General features: G+C 59.8%; 1 protein-coding gene across 3 annotated transcripts in view; it reads left to right on the top strand.

The window, feature by feature from the left end:
- VPS37C (VPS37C subunit of ESCRT-I) overlaps positions 1-12,589 on the top strand; it is a 28,157-nt gene extending 15,568 nt beyond the window's left edge. For all 3 annotated transcript variants that reach the window (XM_042957494.1, XM_042957495.1, XM_042957493.1), the window contains exons 2-5: positions 5,355-5,452; positions 8,863-9,034; positions 9,724-9,806; positions 10,562-12,589. In XM_042957494.1, coding sequence (XP_042813428.1) covers positions 5,360-5,452; positions 8,863-9,034; positions 9,724-9,806; positions 10,562-11,284 — 1,071 coding nt within the window. In that variant the 5' untranslated portion in view covers positions 5,355-5,359 and the 3' untranslated portion in view covers positions 11,285-12,589. The remainder of the gene's footprint in view (positions 1-5,354; positions 5,453-8,862; positions 9,035-9,723; positions 9,807-10,561) is intronic.
- Positions 12,590-15,670: the final 3,081 nt, after the last annotated feature.

The raw sequence follows: 15,670 nt of genomic DNA, 5'->3' as shown, positions 1-15,670 counted from the left end.
CTGGGTATGCGGGCAGTCATCTTTCCCGGTCGGGGAGCGGCCGGGATAGTCATCACAGACAGGAGCCAGAACACTCTCCCGTCCCTTTGATCTTCCGAGTTCAAGAAGGTGCACGCGAAGGTGCCTACCTGGGAGGGAAGTGGGGGCAACCTTGACACCTAGGAGCACCCCCCCTGGGGATGGGGCGTCCCAGGCAGGGACAGTGCCGGGAGAGCGTGGTCTCTGAAGAGATCTGTGCTTCATTCATGGCCCACTTTGGGGAGAATTCCCGCTGTCTGCAAGACGGCGATTTTCCGGGTCACCAGCTAGATGTTACAGGGATTTGTGTTGCAGGGATTTCAAGGCCATCAGAGCCAGGTGTGGGGCTTTAGATGGCAGAGAAAAATTGTCACGTGGAGCGGCCACATACCTCCGTGCACCGCAGCTAATTTTATTTCTTGATTGTCCACCATTCTTAACACAGCAGAGTCCCCTTTCTTGCTAAGTGTCTACAGTAGCTTCCCGCCAAGCTTTGATGACCGGTGACATCCTCGGTGCCGTGGCCGTCCCCGTCCCTGGTGAAAGCAGCAGTGGCCTCGTGCAGGTTGTAGCAACATCAGGCCCCTCTTTGTGCGACCCGGGGAGGGGACTGGGCCACTCTGCTTTCACGGACGTCCATCGAACGCCCACGCTCACTGCCGGTTCAAGGATGGACACTAGATACACGGAGGTATCGAGAGCTCTGTGTCAGCCCCAGCAGGAAAACAGTTCAGAAGGTTATAAAATACTGGAATGTTTGACAAAGGTTTTGTTTTGGTGGCTTTTCTCTAATCAAATCATTTCCCTTTTTGTGGTGGTGGGGGGGAACAGGAAAAGTGGTCGGTGAAGGCAAGCCCATCGAGGAAGCCAGTCTCCTGGGGTGGCTGTAGGGTGGCTTCTGTGTCAGTGCCTCCCAGTCAGGCCGGCTCCCAGTGCTTTCTGGGCCTCCAGCCCAGCACAGACCCTCCCCCTCGACGTACCCCCCCCACTTGGCCTCTGCGTCTTGTGGGTCTCCTGGCCTCTGGAAGCCTGACAGTGCAGCAGGCATGCGCTGTATGAATCTCCCCGTGGACGTGGCCTCGCCTGGACTCTTCTGGAGAGCGTTAGCCCCCTTGTTCTGCTGGTTGGTCTTGAGACCGTGGTGGCTGCTTCTGATGCTGCCTCACTGGGCCCACGGCCACGGGGCTGCAAACCTGGAGCCTCAGTCCCCGGGCTGAAGACCCCTGTCTCCTGCCTGGCCCCACCGTGCCTATACGAGCCAAGCCCTAGGCGCCCGAGGGAGGTGCGTTTCGGGTCCTGGCAGAGGTCCCTCCGTAGAAACAACACAGGAGATTGAGCCCTGCGTTCTCATCGTGCCTCCGCGTGGACCGGTTGACAAATCCCTTCCTCTCCAGGGTCTTTGCTTTTCCTCTGTCAGGTGAGGCTGGGCCCGCCTGAGTTCCCTCAGAGGGAGGGGAAAGCAAGGCAACAGGTGCCAAACTGGTTTGACCCTGGGTAGCTCAGTTAAAATGAAAACTCCGTTAAAATTCATTTAAGAGCCCTGGAGAGTTCTGGGTCTGGGAGAAGACTTGGAACTCAGGCTTTTGTGAGGCACGTGGTGCGAAGTCCCGGACTGGGGAGGGCACTGCCCCAGTCACTCACCCAGCTGTGTGACCTCGGGTGAGTTACTTCTCCTCTCCGAGCCTCCTCCGTGAGGTCGGGTGACAGTGGTACTCACTGTGGTCAGGGTCCTTGTAACGGCAGGCATTTGTGGAGTGTGCACTGAGTGCCAGGCATGGACGGAGAAAACTAAGGCACCGAGAGGCTCCTAAGTAGCAGGGAAGGAATCACACCCAGGCAGCCTGACTGCAGAATCCGTTCTCCTAACCGCTAGGCCAGTGGCTCTCCAAGTGTGTTTCCAGGGCCTCTGGGGGTCTTTGAGACCCTTGCAGGCTGCCTGTGAGATCAGGATGATTCTCATGAGCTAAGACCTTTTCCTTTTTACTGTGTTTCTCGCGTGAGTATACAGTGGGGTTTTCGGAGGGTACATGGCACGTGATCGCATGATTGTTCTAGTGGCTAATGGAATACGAGGGCTTGCATATATTTTTTTTTTTTTTTTAATATTTATCTTTGGGAGAGCGCAAGCAGGGGAGAGGTAGAGAAAGGGGGACAAAGGATCCGAAGCACGCTCTGTGCTGACAGGCTGACAGCAGCGAGCCTGATGCGGGGCTCCAACTCACAAACTGCGAGATTGTGACCCGAGCCGAAGTCGGGCGCTCAACCGACTGAGCCACCCAGGGGGCCCTGCGTCTTCTTGTATTTGAGAAATGTCTCTCCCTGGCCACCATGAACAGGTGTTTCCGTCTAGACAACCTTCTCATCTTAAGAAGGTTATAAAACCCCTATGTTATATAAGCAGCATGTTTACAGAAATGACTCTTCACCCAGAAGAATCCCCTTGAGATCCGTTCACGTTGTATACGTCAATTCGCTCCTTTTTACTGGAGAGTAGCACATAACTAGTGCAGCCGTACCACAGATCGTCTGATCGTTTACTAATTGGGTTGTTTCCCATTGGGTTGTTTCCAAGCCCAGGCTGTTCCACTTAAAGCTTCTAGGAACATTAAAAAAAATAAATAAATGAAAAAAATGGCTCGCTTTTAATACCTAATATGGTCAGTACCGACACCTAAACTCCACACAAGGGAACCTTCTTCGGGTTCCTCCATAATGTTCGGGGTGGGAGGTGTCCTGAGACCAAGAGCTGTACGCGACCTGTTGCTCGAGGCCACATTGCCTTGTGTGGGACACGGAGCGCGACACCCGCCGAGTGAAGTGGTTGGGGGAGGGTTACTCTGCTCGGGGCTCCCCCGGTGGGTGCACGGGATCCCCCTGTGTGGAGGAATGAAGCCTGCACCCGCTGGGGCCTCCGCACACGCCCTGCCGACCTTGCCGGAGGTGTGTGGTCCGCCAGCTGCCCCCCCCCCCCCCCCCCCCCCCCCCGGAGCTTCCCTTGGCCCCTGGCTCTCTGCGCTCAGCCCCGACCGCAGGAGCGGGCAGACACCCTGTTCTGTGCTTGGACCCCGGCTGGGCGCTGCTGCTGTTGTGGGTGCGAAGGCCCGGCAAGTTCTCAGCCGGATCTGGGCCACGCCGGAGGCCTAATAAGTAATTTCTGTGGTGTTGGAGCCTCGGGCCGGCATTTGCGCTAAGCCAGACCTTGCGCTAAGCTAGCGCTTTGTCTGCCCTCCCTCTCTGAGCCTCACACCGGCCCATTCTGCTGATGAAGGCCCGGAGGCTCAGGGAGGTTCCCGTTTGTCCTGCGGGTGCCGTCGATGGCCGACCCCCTCGGTTGGCCGCGTGGTGGCAGCGTGCCTCCGGAGTTCTTCCCGGGGCCTGTTCTAGCTGCCGTTCCCCTGCTCCAGCTTTTAGACCAAGGCTTTTTGGAGCAGCAGGGTGAGACGTGGACCAGAAGGGTGTTGAATTTTGAGGCTGCCGTTTCCTGATCTTTCTGGTCCCCACCCGGAAGGAGCCAACTGCCTGCCCCCGGGGCAGGATCAGGAGGGACCACACATGCAAAAGGCATGCGCTCCGGTGCCCAGTAACCTGTGGCCTCCGCGGTCACCCGACTAGCCGGGAGCTGTCGCCTTTCTTGGAACCTGGCCCTGGATCAGCTGGATCAGCATCCCCAAGGGAGATTCTGGATTTCTGGGCCCGCCCAGGCCTAGTGACACAGAACTCTACCTTTGGGACTGGGGCGCCTGCGTTTTCAGAGGGCTTCCCCCTGGGGTTCAGGCACGTACCTGCATTTGGCATTCCTTGCCTCAGAGGTTCGGGACCACCCTGAACCCTCAGGAGATAAGAGACGGTGGTGGTGCCTCTGTTTGGCTAGCTCTTTCTCAGGAGGGTGACCCTGTATTTTGTTGTCGAAACTAGGGCACTTTTGAGCATCAGAAGGGAGTACCGTTAACAGCTGTGCTGGCACATGAGGAGTCAGCCGGTGCTTTGCTGGTGAATGGGGTGGGTGTCCCTGTTGATCCGTTTCTCCTTTCATCTTTCTGATGACCTGGGAGATGCCAGCCCCTTCCATTGCAGACGGGGAAACTAAGACCTGGACAGGGCCGCTTCCGACCACACGGGCGTAACCTTGGTCCTTGATTGCAAAGCACCTCCTTGGATTAACCATCACTGTCGGCTCGCGCTAGCTGAGCACAGTACCCGGGAGGATTGGGGGCTTCCAGGTCTCGCTATCTTTCGAACCTGGAATCTTTTGAAAACTACCATCACTTTCGTAATGAGAAAAATCTACATCGAAGCTATAAAATGTGCTTCTGGGGGCGCCTGGGTGGCTCAGTCGGTTAAGCGTCCGACTTCAGCTCAGGTCACGATCTCGCGGTCTGTGAGTTCGAGCCCCGCATCGGGCTCTGGGCTGACAGCTCAGAGCCTGGAGCCTGTTTCGGATTCTGTGTCTCCCTCTCTCTGCTCCTCCCCCGTTCATGCTCTGTCTCTCTCTGTCTCAAAAATAAATAAACGTTAAAAAAAAATTAAAAAAAAATGTGCTTCTGGAAAAGATAGCAGGGGAATCCTGTCAGCAGAAAGGAAGAGTGTGCTGGGGGTGTCTGTGCTGCCTTCTCCAGGTCCCCGGGGCTCCCTCTCGGGGCTTGGCTGTGACCCCTCTGTCACACAGACAATCGATGTCCCTCTGGGCAGAGTGACAGAGGGGGAGGGTTGCTAAAACCAGCTCTCCCGTCCAAGCAGATGTTCTTTGTGGGTCGGTCAGCGTCCTTTGCCTTCTGATTGCCCTAGGGGCCAATTTGATTATTTTTTGTGGTCGTTCTTCTCCAAGGAGACCTGCATGTGACGGTCCGTTTCTGTGGCACGTGGAGGGGATTGCAGTTGCAGAGAATACTTGAGTTCCCTCAAGCCCAAGGTTGTCGGTGCGCTAGATAAAACTAGCTGCGATGCCCTTGAGCCCGTGATGCTGAGGCCGCAGAGCCTCCGTGTGTGAAGGTTTGGGTGTATTTCTGGTTCAGACAGAAATAGACACTTAGCGGAGGTCATGCTGGCATCGGGGCTCACGGGCGGCCTGGGGCCAACGTAGTCTCTGTCCCTGGCCGCCTGTCCGGTCCTGTCCTGCCCTGTCCCGTGTGCACCTTGGGTAGTTTCATCCCGCACCGTAAGGAATCCCAGTTTTGCCTCTGGCTGCCCAGTGCTTTCACATACCTGTTGCTCATGGTTTGGGAGAAGGAGTGGCTTCCTGGTGTCCCCGGGGACAGGGGATGGCAGGGTGGCCGGAATGAGCTGGAAGCATCGTCGGAAAACCGTGGCGTGTCTCTCGCTTCGCTCTGTGTTCACAGGGAGGATGGAGACACTAAAAGGCAAGACCTTGGAGGAGCTGGAGGAAATGCAGAACGACCCGGAGGCCATTGACCGGCTGGCCCTGGAGTCCCCTGAGGTAGAGCAAGGCTGTCCTGGGGCCCCAGGAAGAAGGAAGGCCAGCAGGTGGGACCGAGGCCCTGCTTCAGGACGCCGGCCTGGTGGGAGTCGGGGCCACATTCTCCTCCCTTTTCTGTGGCCTTCACCCTGGTTTGGATCAAGCCGGAGGAGCCCCCGAGATCGGGATCCAGTTCCCGGGCCCTCTGGGAGTTCTAGGGGGCGGTGCTAGGGCGTCCAGGGCCCCCATGTGAACTCGGGGGGACCCACCTGCCCCGGGAGTCCCCACGTTGTTGTTCCAGCCTGAATCTGGAGGTTTCTAAAGGTACTGCTACTGTTCTGTAGCCGCCTTTCCCCAGGGGCCTTGTGTGGCCCTGCGTCTCCGGAGAAGCCCTTCTTGGGCTCATCTCCTGTGCAGTCCTGTTTCCTCCACCAAAGGGCGCCTAACCAGCTCCGCTCTCCGCAGTCCCCCTGGGAATAAAATCACCCTTGCAGACGTGTAGAGCTCTACACTTTATAAAGGCTTTCCTGCCCTCCTGTGTCCTCAACCATGACTCCCCCTGTGAGGTCAGGAGACTGGACGTGGCCGAGAGCTGGGTATACCGCGGTCCTGCCCTGAGCGGCGCCAGCCTGCCCACTGTTCTGGAAGCCCCTTCCGCTGCCCCTAACGCCGGGCGGAGACCCGAGCACAAGCGATGCCGAGCTCGTCTGAGGGGCGCTTGGAATATATTTTTATTTTATGAACAGGCCTGGTGTGTCTTTTCTGGGGGTTCACGATCTGTTCCCGACAGAAGGGAAGCCACCCCGCCTAGCTTCTTCCTGCTTTCTGTAGGGGTGCGTAGCAAGGCTGTATTCCCTTGCCCTTCCTCGCCTGTGCTCTCGCTGCCCGCCCCGCGACCTGCCCCTCTACCCAGATGAGCAATCTTTGCTGGGGGGTAGGGATCGAAGTGGGGGCAGGGACGCAGTAGGGGGCAGGGTCTGAAGAGAGGTGAGGGCGCTCCGTGGCACATCCTGGTGCCTTGAGCCCGCTCCGCAAGGACAGAAAGCAAAGCCTGTGTCGGTTAAGCTGCAGGCCTGCCTCTGTGGTCAGTTAGGCCGTGACTGCCGGGGTCTGCCTCAGCTGGCATAGTGCTGGGCATAGAGCAGGGTTTTTTGTTTGTTTGTTTTTTTGATTTTAGAGACACAGAGTGTGTTCGAGCAGGGGAGGGGCAGAGAGAGAGAGAGAGAGAGAGAGAAAGTGAGTCCTAAGCAGGCTCTGTGCTCAGTGAGGATCCCGATGTGGGGCTCCCATCCCACGACCCCGGGATCATGACCTGAGCCACAGTCAGGAGTCAGATGCTCAACCGACTGAGCCACCCAGGCGCCCCGGGCGCCAAGCGCTTCTTGACTCTGCCGTGAGCACAGGTTATAGGAATCCCAAGGCCAGCTCTGAATGGCACGTGCAACTTGGCAGAAGCGAGCCTTCACAGAAGTATCACTACTTGACTTCCAAGCTGAGCAGGCCGATAGAATCTACGTCGAAGTACAGAAAATGGCCGCACAACCTCTTGGGCTGCAGGCAACGCGAATTTTGTGGCGTGCCGCCAGCCTGACTGATCGATTTGAATCCTCAGCGGGGAAAGCTTTCTGGGATCAAGGGAAAGTGAAGCAGGGCAGGCTCCTCAGGCTTGCAAAAAGCCCTTGGACGAGGTTTCCACCACGGTCCGTATAAAACACAATTTTACACGTCCTCGTCGCCGTGTGGCTGTGCAGAGAGGGGCTGGTTCACTTGGGGATGTGGACGCTGCTTGGAGAAAAGAGAGCTAGGTAGCAGGGGGCCTGTGTCCACACAGGGCAGTGAATGGGGGGGTCGCGGCAGGCTGGTGAACTCTTGACGGGGGTTCCGGAACTGTGGTATCGACCTCTTCTAAGTGACAGCTGGCGGGCTTCATAGTGACCCCCCCAGTGGAGAAAGATTTGGGGGAGGCTGTGGGAGAGGGGGCAGAAATGCATAGGGCAAGGCGTAGGGCAGAATGACACAGCTTAGATATATTTGTTGGTCAAGACCCAGGGAAAAGGCAGTGGACACATGAGGGCCAGACGTTCTGTGTAAGGGGCAGCTGAGCAGAGGGCTTCAGGCCTCCTGCTCTGGAGCTTGCCCAGTGAGTCAAAAGAGTGTTAGTGGCAGCAAATACAGACAGCCCAGATGTGGAGGCAGCTTGCTGTCATAGGGAGACCAGAGAGACCACGGCCAGGCCCATGATCCCTGGGCCCCAGTGGCTGCACCGTGGAGGGGAGGCGGATGTGACGTCCCTCTTCCCCGTCTGGAGCATGAAAAGCAGGCTCCAGTCCTGCCCCTGAGCTCGGATCTCAAGGCCCTGTGGCTGGGGATCAGCAGGAGGGCAGGCTTCCCGGAAGCCCCCTCTTCCCGGGTCCCCATGGCCTGGTGGAGGACGAGCCGGCCCATCACGTGCTGACCAGGGTGGCCCCTACATGGAAGCCGCCCTTTGCCGAGCTGTGCCCTGAGCCCTCTGCTGGGTGCTGAACGCTCTCTTTGGTGCCACGTGTCACTGTCTCAGGGGTGGTGGGTCCGAGCCTCCGCCCTCCTCTCGGTAAAGGGGACTCCCTGGCACGTGGAGGGAGCTTTGGGTCAGAGCAGGTCCGGGAAGGGTTCCTGTGGCTGCCGCCTCAGCCGCTAGTGGCAGCAAGGGACCTGGCTGAGGGCCAGAGCGCTGCTTGGCTTGGGGAGGTGCTCTCAGGGGGCGACGTCCGGGGGCAAAGGCTGGCTTCAGGTGGCCACAGGTCGCCCGTGTCGGTGGGAGCCTTTTGCTGGCTGTGAGACTCCACTCCAGTTCTTGGGGGCCCCCTCTGCCCGCTCATCTGCACAGCTTCTCTGCAGGGCATGCCTGTGGCCTCGGAGGCGAGGACAAGTTTCTCCTGAGTCAGCGTCACGGTCTGGCCCTGCCTTTCTCATCCCTCAGGGTGACTGTTTTGGGGCCTCATGCACGTCCGGCCTGTGGTCTGGCTTTGGCCACCTTAGCGCACCTCACGGTGGGCTTCTTGCCTCCGAAGCTTGGGGAGAAGTGGCTTGGGAGTTTGGTCCCTTCCCTCCTAGAAAGCCTCTGACTTGTTCCTATTAATTGGTCCCCCTGCTTCCTGGAGGCGTCCGCGGCCCTTGGTGGGCCTTGTTCCTGCTCCCCCGTGGCCGTGGGCAAAGCTGCCGACCGTCAGTGCGTTTTCCGCACGGATCCGCCACAGAGGGTGTGGGATGAGGTGCCTGGGTCACAGTGCTTTGCTCGGGGTCCGAACCCGGGTCTATCGGACTCCAGTCGGGGGCATCGCCCACTTCTGCCGCGGTGGGTGATGCGTCCCAGAAGCCCCCGGTCCAGCCTGCCGCGGTGGTGAGTGGTGGTGGTGGGGAGGGTTCTCCCGGTCCACATCCTGTTCCCTTAGGTCCAGGATCTGCAGCTGGAACGAGAGATGGCTCTGGCCACCAACCGCAGCCTGGCTGAGCGGAACCTGGAGTTTCAAGGTCCCCTGGAGATCAGCCGCTCAAACCTCTCGGACAAGTACCAGGAGCTGCGGAAGCTCGTGGAGCGGTGCCAGGAGCAGAAGGCGAAGCTGGGTAGGGGCGGCCTGGGAGCCGCTGGAATAGGTCCCCGTCCTTGCCCCCGGACAGGAAAGGGCCAGCAGTGAGGACGACCGTGTCCCCAGCCCCTGTGCTAAGTGCTTTCCGTACGTTTTCTCACAACAGCCTATAAGTGGAGGTACCACTGTTCTTGTTTCAAACATGAGAAGAATGAGGCTCAGAGAGAGTCAGGGACATGGCCAGGGTTACGTGGCCAGATTGGGGCTGGATCCAGACAGCCTGCATTCCGTGCTGTTGCTCACAACGCCACCAGCCCAGCTTCCGGTTTCTAGGGCTGCCCCGGGCTCTCCACGTCCCAGGATCTGCCATCTGCGAGGTGGGAGGGGCTGTCCTGGTCTGGACAGTGAAGAAGCCGGCTGCTCAGAGAGTGAGGCCGAGCAGGCTTGGGGCTCGCCGGTGCATCTTTGCTTCCTGCTGGCATCGGGTGGCACTGGGGAGGCCGGCTAGCCAAGGTCTGGGCTGGGCTCGGTGGATAGAGCTCCTCTCTGCCTAGGAAGGCGACCTCAGGGAACTGGGCCACCTGGGGCTCCACAGCAGACCCCAGGGCAGCGGCCGGACCTCGGAACACACAGGGGTCACTCCGAAGGTCTTCGCCCAAACCTTAGCCTCCAGCACCGAATCAAGAGGCGCTTTCAGAATGTTGATCTTTCTGCCCTCCCTTCCAGAGAAGTTTGCTTCAGCACTGAAGCCAGAGACCTTGTTAGACCTTCTGCAGATCGAAGGCATGAAGATTGAAGAAGAGTCTGAGGTAAGATGGCCGTCGTCACCCCCTCTTCCGGCGGTAGCGTCGGCCCCTGGAGCAGGAGCCCTCGGAACGAGCACTGGGTGCCTGTAGAGTCGGGACAGGGGGCTTTAGACGGTGGCACAGATGAGTGACGCCATCGGTCCCGGTGGATGGGGTGAACAGGAGCCTGGTCCCGCTGGCGGAAGCGGGAAGGGCAGCTGCCGGCCGGGCCACAGGGCAGCTGGCAGACGTGGGTACGAGGTGGCGCAGCAGGAGGCCCCGAGGACTGAAGCCGGGCCCCCGGCCCCTCCCTGGCGGCCTGGCCTCTCTGTTCTGCTTCCCTCTGGCCGTCTCTTCCGTCTGCGGGCAGACTGGCTCCCTCCAGTTCTCCGTGCTCTGGGTGCCGGAAGCTACCAGGTCCTCCCAGCCCGGGGCCCGCCTGCAGTAGGAACCGAGTAGCTGGTGTCCATGCATTTATTTATCACATACGGGCAGCAGCCGCTGCGAGCCCGGCACAGCGCCGGGGGCGGGGGACAGCAATGGCCACAGTAGTCCCTGCCCTCCAGGGGCTGACACCCTGGCGAGGGAGACGGAATACACCAGCGAGCGCAGGTAGCCTGTGTCGGCAGTGATGAGGGCCGCAAGGAGAAATTCCCAAACGGAGGCCAGAGAAGATAGGGGGTGGCTGCAGTGCGCTGAGGTTGGGGGGGCGCAGCCGGGGAACACGGGTGGCCTTGATCCCAGGCAGGCCCGTCGTCACCAGACCTTATCTGTTCTAGGCCATGGCCGAGAAGTTCCTGGAGGGCGAGGTGCCCTTGGAAACGTTTCTGGAGAACTTCTCCTCCATGAGGATGCTGTCTCACCTGCGCAGGGTGCGCGTGGAGAAGCTTCAGGATGTGATGAGGAAGCCCAGAGTTTCCCAGGAGCCGGCTGGTGATGCCCCTCCTCCGCGCCCCCCGCCCCCGCCTCGCCCGGCCCCCCCGGCGACACCCCCTGTGGCCGAAGAGCCGCCCCCGCCACCGGCGGCTGTGCCTCCCTACCCTTTGCCCTACAGCCCGTCTCCTGGCATGCCCGTGGGCCCCACCGCCCAAGGCGCGCTCCAGCCGGCCCCCTTCCCCGTGGTGTCCCAGCCCTCCTTTTCCTACAGTGGGCCTCTGGGCCCCCCTTACCCGTCAGCCCAGCCGGGACCCCGGGCTGCCGCGGGCTACCCCTGGTCCCCACAAAGGAGCACGCCCCCCCGGCCAGGCTATCCCGCGGCCCCCACTGGTGCCTCTGGCCCCGGATACCCCTTGGCGGGGAGCCGGGCCCCCAGCCCTGGCTATCCTCAACAGGCCCCTTACCTCTCGACTGGAGGAAAACCTCCTTACCCGACACAGCCCCAGCTCCCCATCTTCCCAGGCCAGCCCCAGCCCTCAGGCGTCCCCCAGCCGCCCTACCCTCCCGGGCCTGCCCCTCCCTATGGGTTTCCGGCACCTCAGGGGCCCTCCTGGCCCGGGTATTAGACACAGTCCCGGCCCTCGGCCCTTCCCTACTTCTCCTTGTACCGCAACCTTTGGCCCGCCCACCACTGAGATTTGAGGTTAAATTGCAGGTGGACTTGGGTCCTCCTTGTGGACTTGTGTCAGCACGTGGGAGCCTCGGGGGGACCTGGTCGGGAGTGTGCAGGCCTGGAAAGGCGCCGGCAGCGTGACTGGCTTGGCCGCACCAGACGGCCACGGCACTCAGTGGCCTCCTGGGGGAGGGGAGCGCCTCCTTTCAGTGACTGGCTTCAGCTTTTCTGGTGCTAGCCAGGCGGGGAGCTCGGTGCCTCCTCCGTGGGTGTCCGTGTGAGTGGGCAGGTGCGTGTGCTCGGGGGCACGCACTTGTGCTTGCACTCACGGACACCGGAACCCAATGCAATTATCTTCGTGATGAGGGGGTCTCCGGCCCCCGCTCACCCCCTCCCTCTCTCCTGGGATCTGGCACATTCAACCTGGTGCCCACAGCAAGGGATGCGACTCTGCGTCCGTCTGGTCCATTCAAGGATGGCCTGGAGCTAGAGTGGGATCGGGAGAGGGAACAGTAAGGAGAAACACTGATTTTTAAATCACATAAAGCCATAATTGAACTCCGATAGGTTGATGTCAGATAAGCTTGTCCCGTGTGCTGGTTTGAACGACGGCAGCAGAGCCAGAGCAGCGAGAAAGCAGGGGGCTGTGAAGGTGGACCCCAGAATCTGAGGCAGAATCTGGAGGGGAGGGGCCAGCTCCGGCCCAGGAGATGGTGTCGCACCGGACTCCTTTAGGAATGGAGCGGCCGCCCTCTCTTCTCTGGGGCCCTCCACTTCCGGTTGACTGCTGAGGCCCACCCCATCCATCCGCTCCTTTAGTGCCTTGAATCTCATCCGCAGCAGCCCCCTCCCTCCGTCTGCTGCCTCTGGCTCCCTCGTGTAACTCCCCACCCCGGCACCCCTCCTGAGACACACATTAAAGGATGCCCTAACAGCGACTTCCCAAGTGGTGCTTCCTCAGACACCGTGACTGCCACCGTGTCAGAGTCCGCTCCTCTGCTTCCCTCTTGTCGTCAGAATGTAAAGGGCAGGGATTGGGACTCGTGCCGCCTGCAGCCCCCCCCCCCCCCCCCCGGCACGCCGGGGATGTTGAGCGTGTTCGGTGATAACAGAGACAATAGACCAAAGGGGTGTGGTGAGCGGAGCTTTACCTTGGTTGTTCCAGATGGGATCCAGGTCTCGAGGGCAGACTCTGGAGCTGCTATCGGCCAGGAAGTCATATGTGCCTTGAAATGTCCACTACTTGAGTACCCAGCATCTGGTGGGCCTGGGGTGCTGGGGGCCAACGAGGAAACTCGACTTTCCGGTGCCTGCCCCCCTCCCCGGCCCACGCACCATCGGTGGGTGTTCGCGACGAGATGCTCCATTCGCTGTTGGGTCCTTGCCAATTGTTCTTCTCGTAAGTTATTTATCAAGAGAAATCACTAATGGACTCTACTGGTTCGAGTGCTTCTGAACTGGATGACCGATCGCCGGTGTGTTTGTGTAATTAATGGCCATAATAAACTTCGATGAGTTACAAGTTGTGCTGTGGCTCGTCCAGTGGGTTTGCGAGGTGAAGATGTGGCTGCCTGGGGCGGGTGTGGAATCCCTTCAGGATCACGCTCTGCTGAGAGGCCTCTTTGATTCCTGTCCACAAAGCCTCATCTATCTGGCTGTCCTCTCTTGAGCTGCTGCCCTCCCCTGTGCCTTTGCCCTGGGGCTAGGCTCTGATGACCTTCCCCTTTTCTCTCCTACTCTCTGGTTTTCTTTCTTTTTTTTTTTTTTAAATATGAAATTTATTGTCAAATTGGTTTCCATACCACACCCAGTGCTCATCCCATCCTTCGGTGTTTTCACGCTGGGGGCCTACGTTTTTGCCTCTTCCTGGGCCAGAGCTTGGGCCACGCGAGGCCACAGGCCCCCACCAGGGGGCGTGCGGGGCTCAGCCTAAGGAGCCTTGCGTCGCATTCCTGCCACCCGTTTGGGGGACAGGGCCTGCCTGCTGTCGGCCTGGCCAAGACCCCCGGGCGGGCCACGTCTTCCCTTCCAGGTTCTAAATGGATAGAGGGACGATGGGGCACGAAGCTGGCTGCGTACCGAGTGGTCTTCAGCCACCGCCACCGCCCAGCCTGCTCCCTCTCCACCGTGAGCTCAGCGGGCTTTTTATCACGTGGGTTGGGAGGGCGGCTCCGGGGGAGTCAGGAGACCAGGCTTCCAATGGGCCCTCAAGTCAGCCCTTCTGCTTTTCCTTCCCTGCAAAGTGACAAGGACGGGCTGCCTGTGGACACCACGCAGGGATGCTGTGGATCGCCAACATTGGATATTCAGCAGGGCCAAGTGACCTGCATGAGCTCGTTGGGTCCTTTCAACAGTGCTTGGAGCCCCAGATCTGAAGCAGGGGAGGGAGACTGCATGCTGGGTGGGCCGGGGACCAGGTCGCCTAGCCTGGGGGCGCGGGGGCAGGACCCGCTCCCGGCTGCCTGACTGCCTGCAGGGGCTCCTCCACTGTGCGATGCCTTTGTGGTGTCCAAAGCCGGCTGCCTTCCAGAGTCACACTCCTGGAAAAAGCTCGGGGGATCTAAGCCCACGTTGAGAATCCCTGGGCCTCAAAGTTTTAGGGCCTTCCCCCCACCCCCACCTCCTGAACTCTGGCCCTGCCTTGCAGATGTCCAGGACTAGGGACACAGGACACCAGGGAGGGCTAGAAGACAACTTGGCTTTGTAGGAAGAGGCCAAAAATCTCACTCTGGCAGCACAATCTGGTCCCTGGCTTGGCCTTGGTCCCAGAGTCGCGGCAGGGTGGCGGCACCATTTTCTGAGGAAGGGCTTGATGGAGAGATGCTTCAGCTGGTCATCCGGGGGCACGGGTGCCCCTGCTGCTCCTGGCCCTGCCTTCCCCGCAGGCCCTCCACACCTTAGATCTCGCAGACGCTCGCCACGCCTCTCCCCGCCCTGCATCTGCCGTGTGAAATCACCAGGCGCCTTCCCCGCCCACCCACCGCAGTGGGCCTCCCCTGGCCGCAGAGCCAGCTGCCCAAGGACACACCCTGAGTGTCAAATTTAGAGCCTCAAAGCGATTCCTGGCTTCAGTGAGCAGCGCCCTTCGCCGAGTTAGCTGGGGCCAGGCCGCTCGAAACCTCCTCTCGGCCATCACGTTAGTCCTGTTCTGTACTCCCAGATCCTAGAGGCACGACAACCTCAAAGCTAGACTTGTTCCTGGTTACTCACGGTGAGCTTTCCTCTGGGGCCTCAGTCTCCCGGACTCCGCTCGAGGAGGGTGTGCTTGAGCCGGGTTGCACACTCACACCCCCCTGGGGGCGTCTCCGAGGCCGAGAGCGTTCCTATTCGACGGTCCAACCGAACAGGTAGATCTTTTTTTGGAGTGCACCACCCAAGCCTGCCACCACTTGGAAAACGAGGTTTCTAAAAAGATTTTTATACTTCAGTGCAGCTCCTTTGGTGGGGGGGGGGGGGGGGAGGAGGGGGGGCTGGGTGGGTTTTAAGCAGGCCATGGTTGTGTTGAGGCCGTGCAAGGTGGCCAAGCTAGAGAGTAAAGAGCTTTTATCACGAAAGGTGCTGGTCGCCCTGGAGGGACTGGGGGCACAGCCTCCGCCCCGGAGGGACTGGGGGCGGGCTGCCCCAAGACGGGCCACTTTGGCTCGCGGGCTATTTTGAGCTGAAGGCCATCAGACTCTGAGGGCTCCAGAGAAGCTTTTGCCTCTCCCTTTACTACATGGAAGAATCTAAATTGGAGGTCTTTCCAGAATAAGTGTTCTTGCCAGAGATAAATGTTATCTGAGCCACCCATCTGTACGGCGGGGCAAACACCCGATTCCCAAACATCTGCTCTTTTTATCGCCCCGCGAAGTGCAGTGCGTTCCTTCCCTTGAAGTCCCAGAGCCCTACCCCTTCTCCTGAGTTCAGAATGACACAGAGACCTCATGTGGTCCACGTTTGGGATTTCCATGTCTGTGTGGATGCCCCATATGGATGCCGATTACGTTTGGTTTTCTCCCGTTGATCGGGCTCATGTCAATTTGGTTCCGAGTCCAGCTCGAAGGACCTCTGAAGAGACAGGAATTCTTGCTGCCCGACAGCCCTCCCGAAGAAGGCTCTCCGGTCCCTTTTGAGGAACCCCTCCCCCCCTGCCAAGTGTAGGAAGGTGACTGCGTGCCCCTGGTTCTGGATCCCCAGCGTGTTTGGGGGCAGATCAGAGAGCTGGGCTTGGCCACTGGGCTCTCACAGGACTCTGGGCCCTGGGCAGGGGAGGACGGGAGGCCTGGGTGGAAGGTGTTGGCAGGGCGCTGACTAGATTCTTCTGGAAGGCCAGTACCCCTGGCTCCCCTGATTCTGTGGG

This window comes from Panthera tigris, chromosome D1, assembly GCF_018350195.1.
Source record: "Panthera tigris isolate Pti1 chromosome D1, P.tigris_Pti1_mat1.1, whole genome shotgun sequence".
Classification (NCBI taxonomy): domain Eukaryota; kingdom Metazoa; phylum Chordata; class Mammalia; order Carnivora; family Felidae; genus Panthera; species Panthera tigris.
Note: the sequence above shows the minus strand (reverse complement) of the source record. Positions and strands in the feature narration are given on the sequence as shown.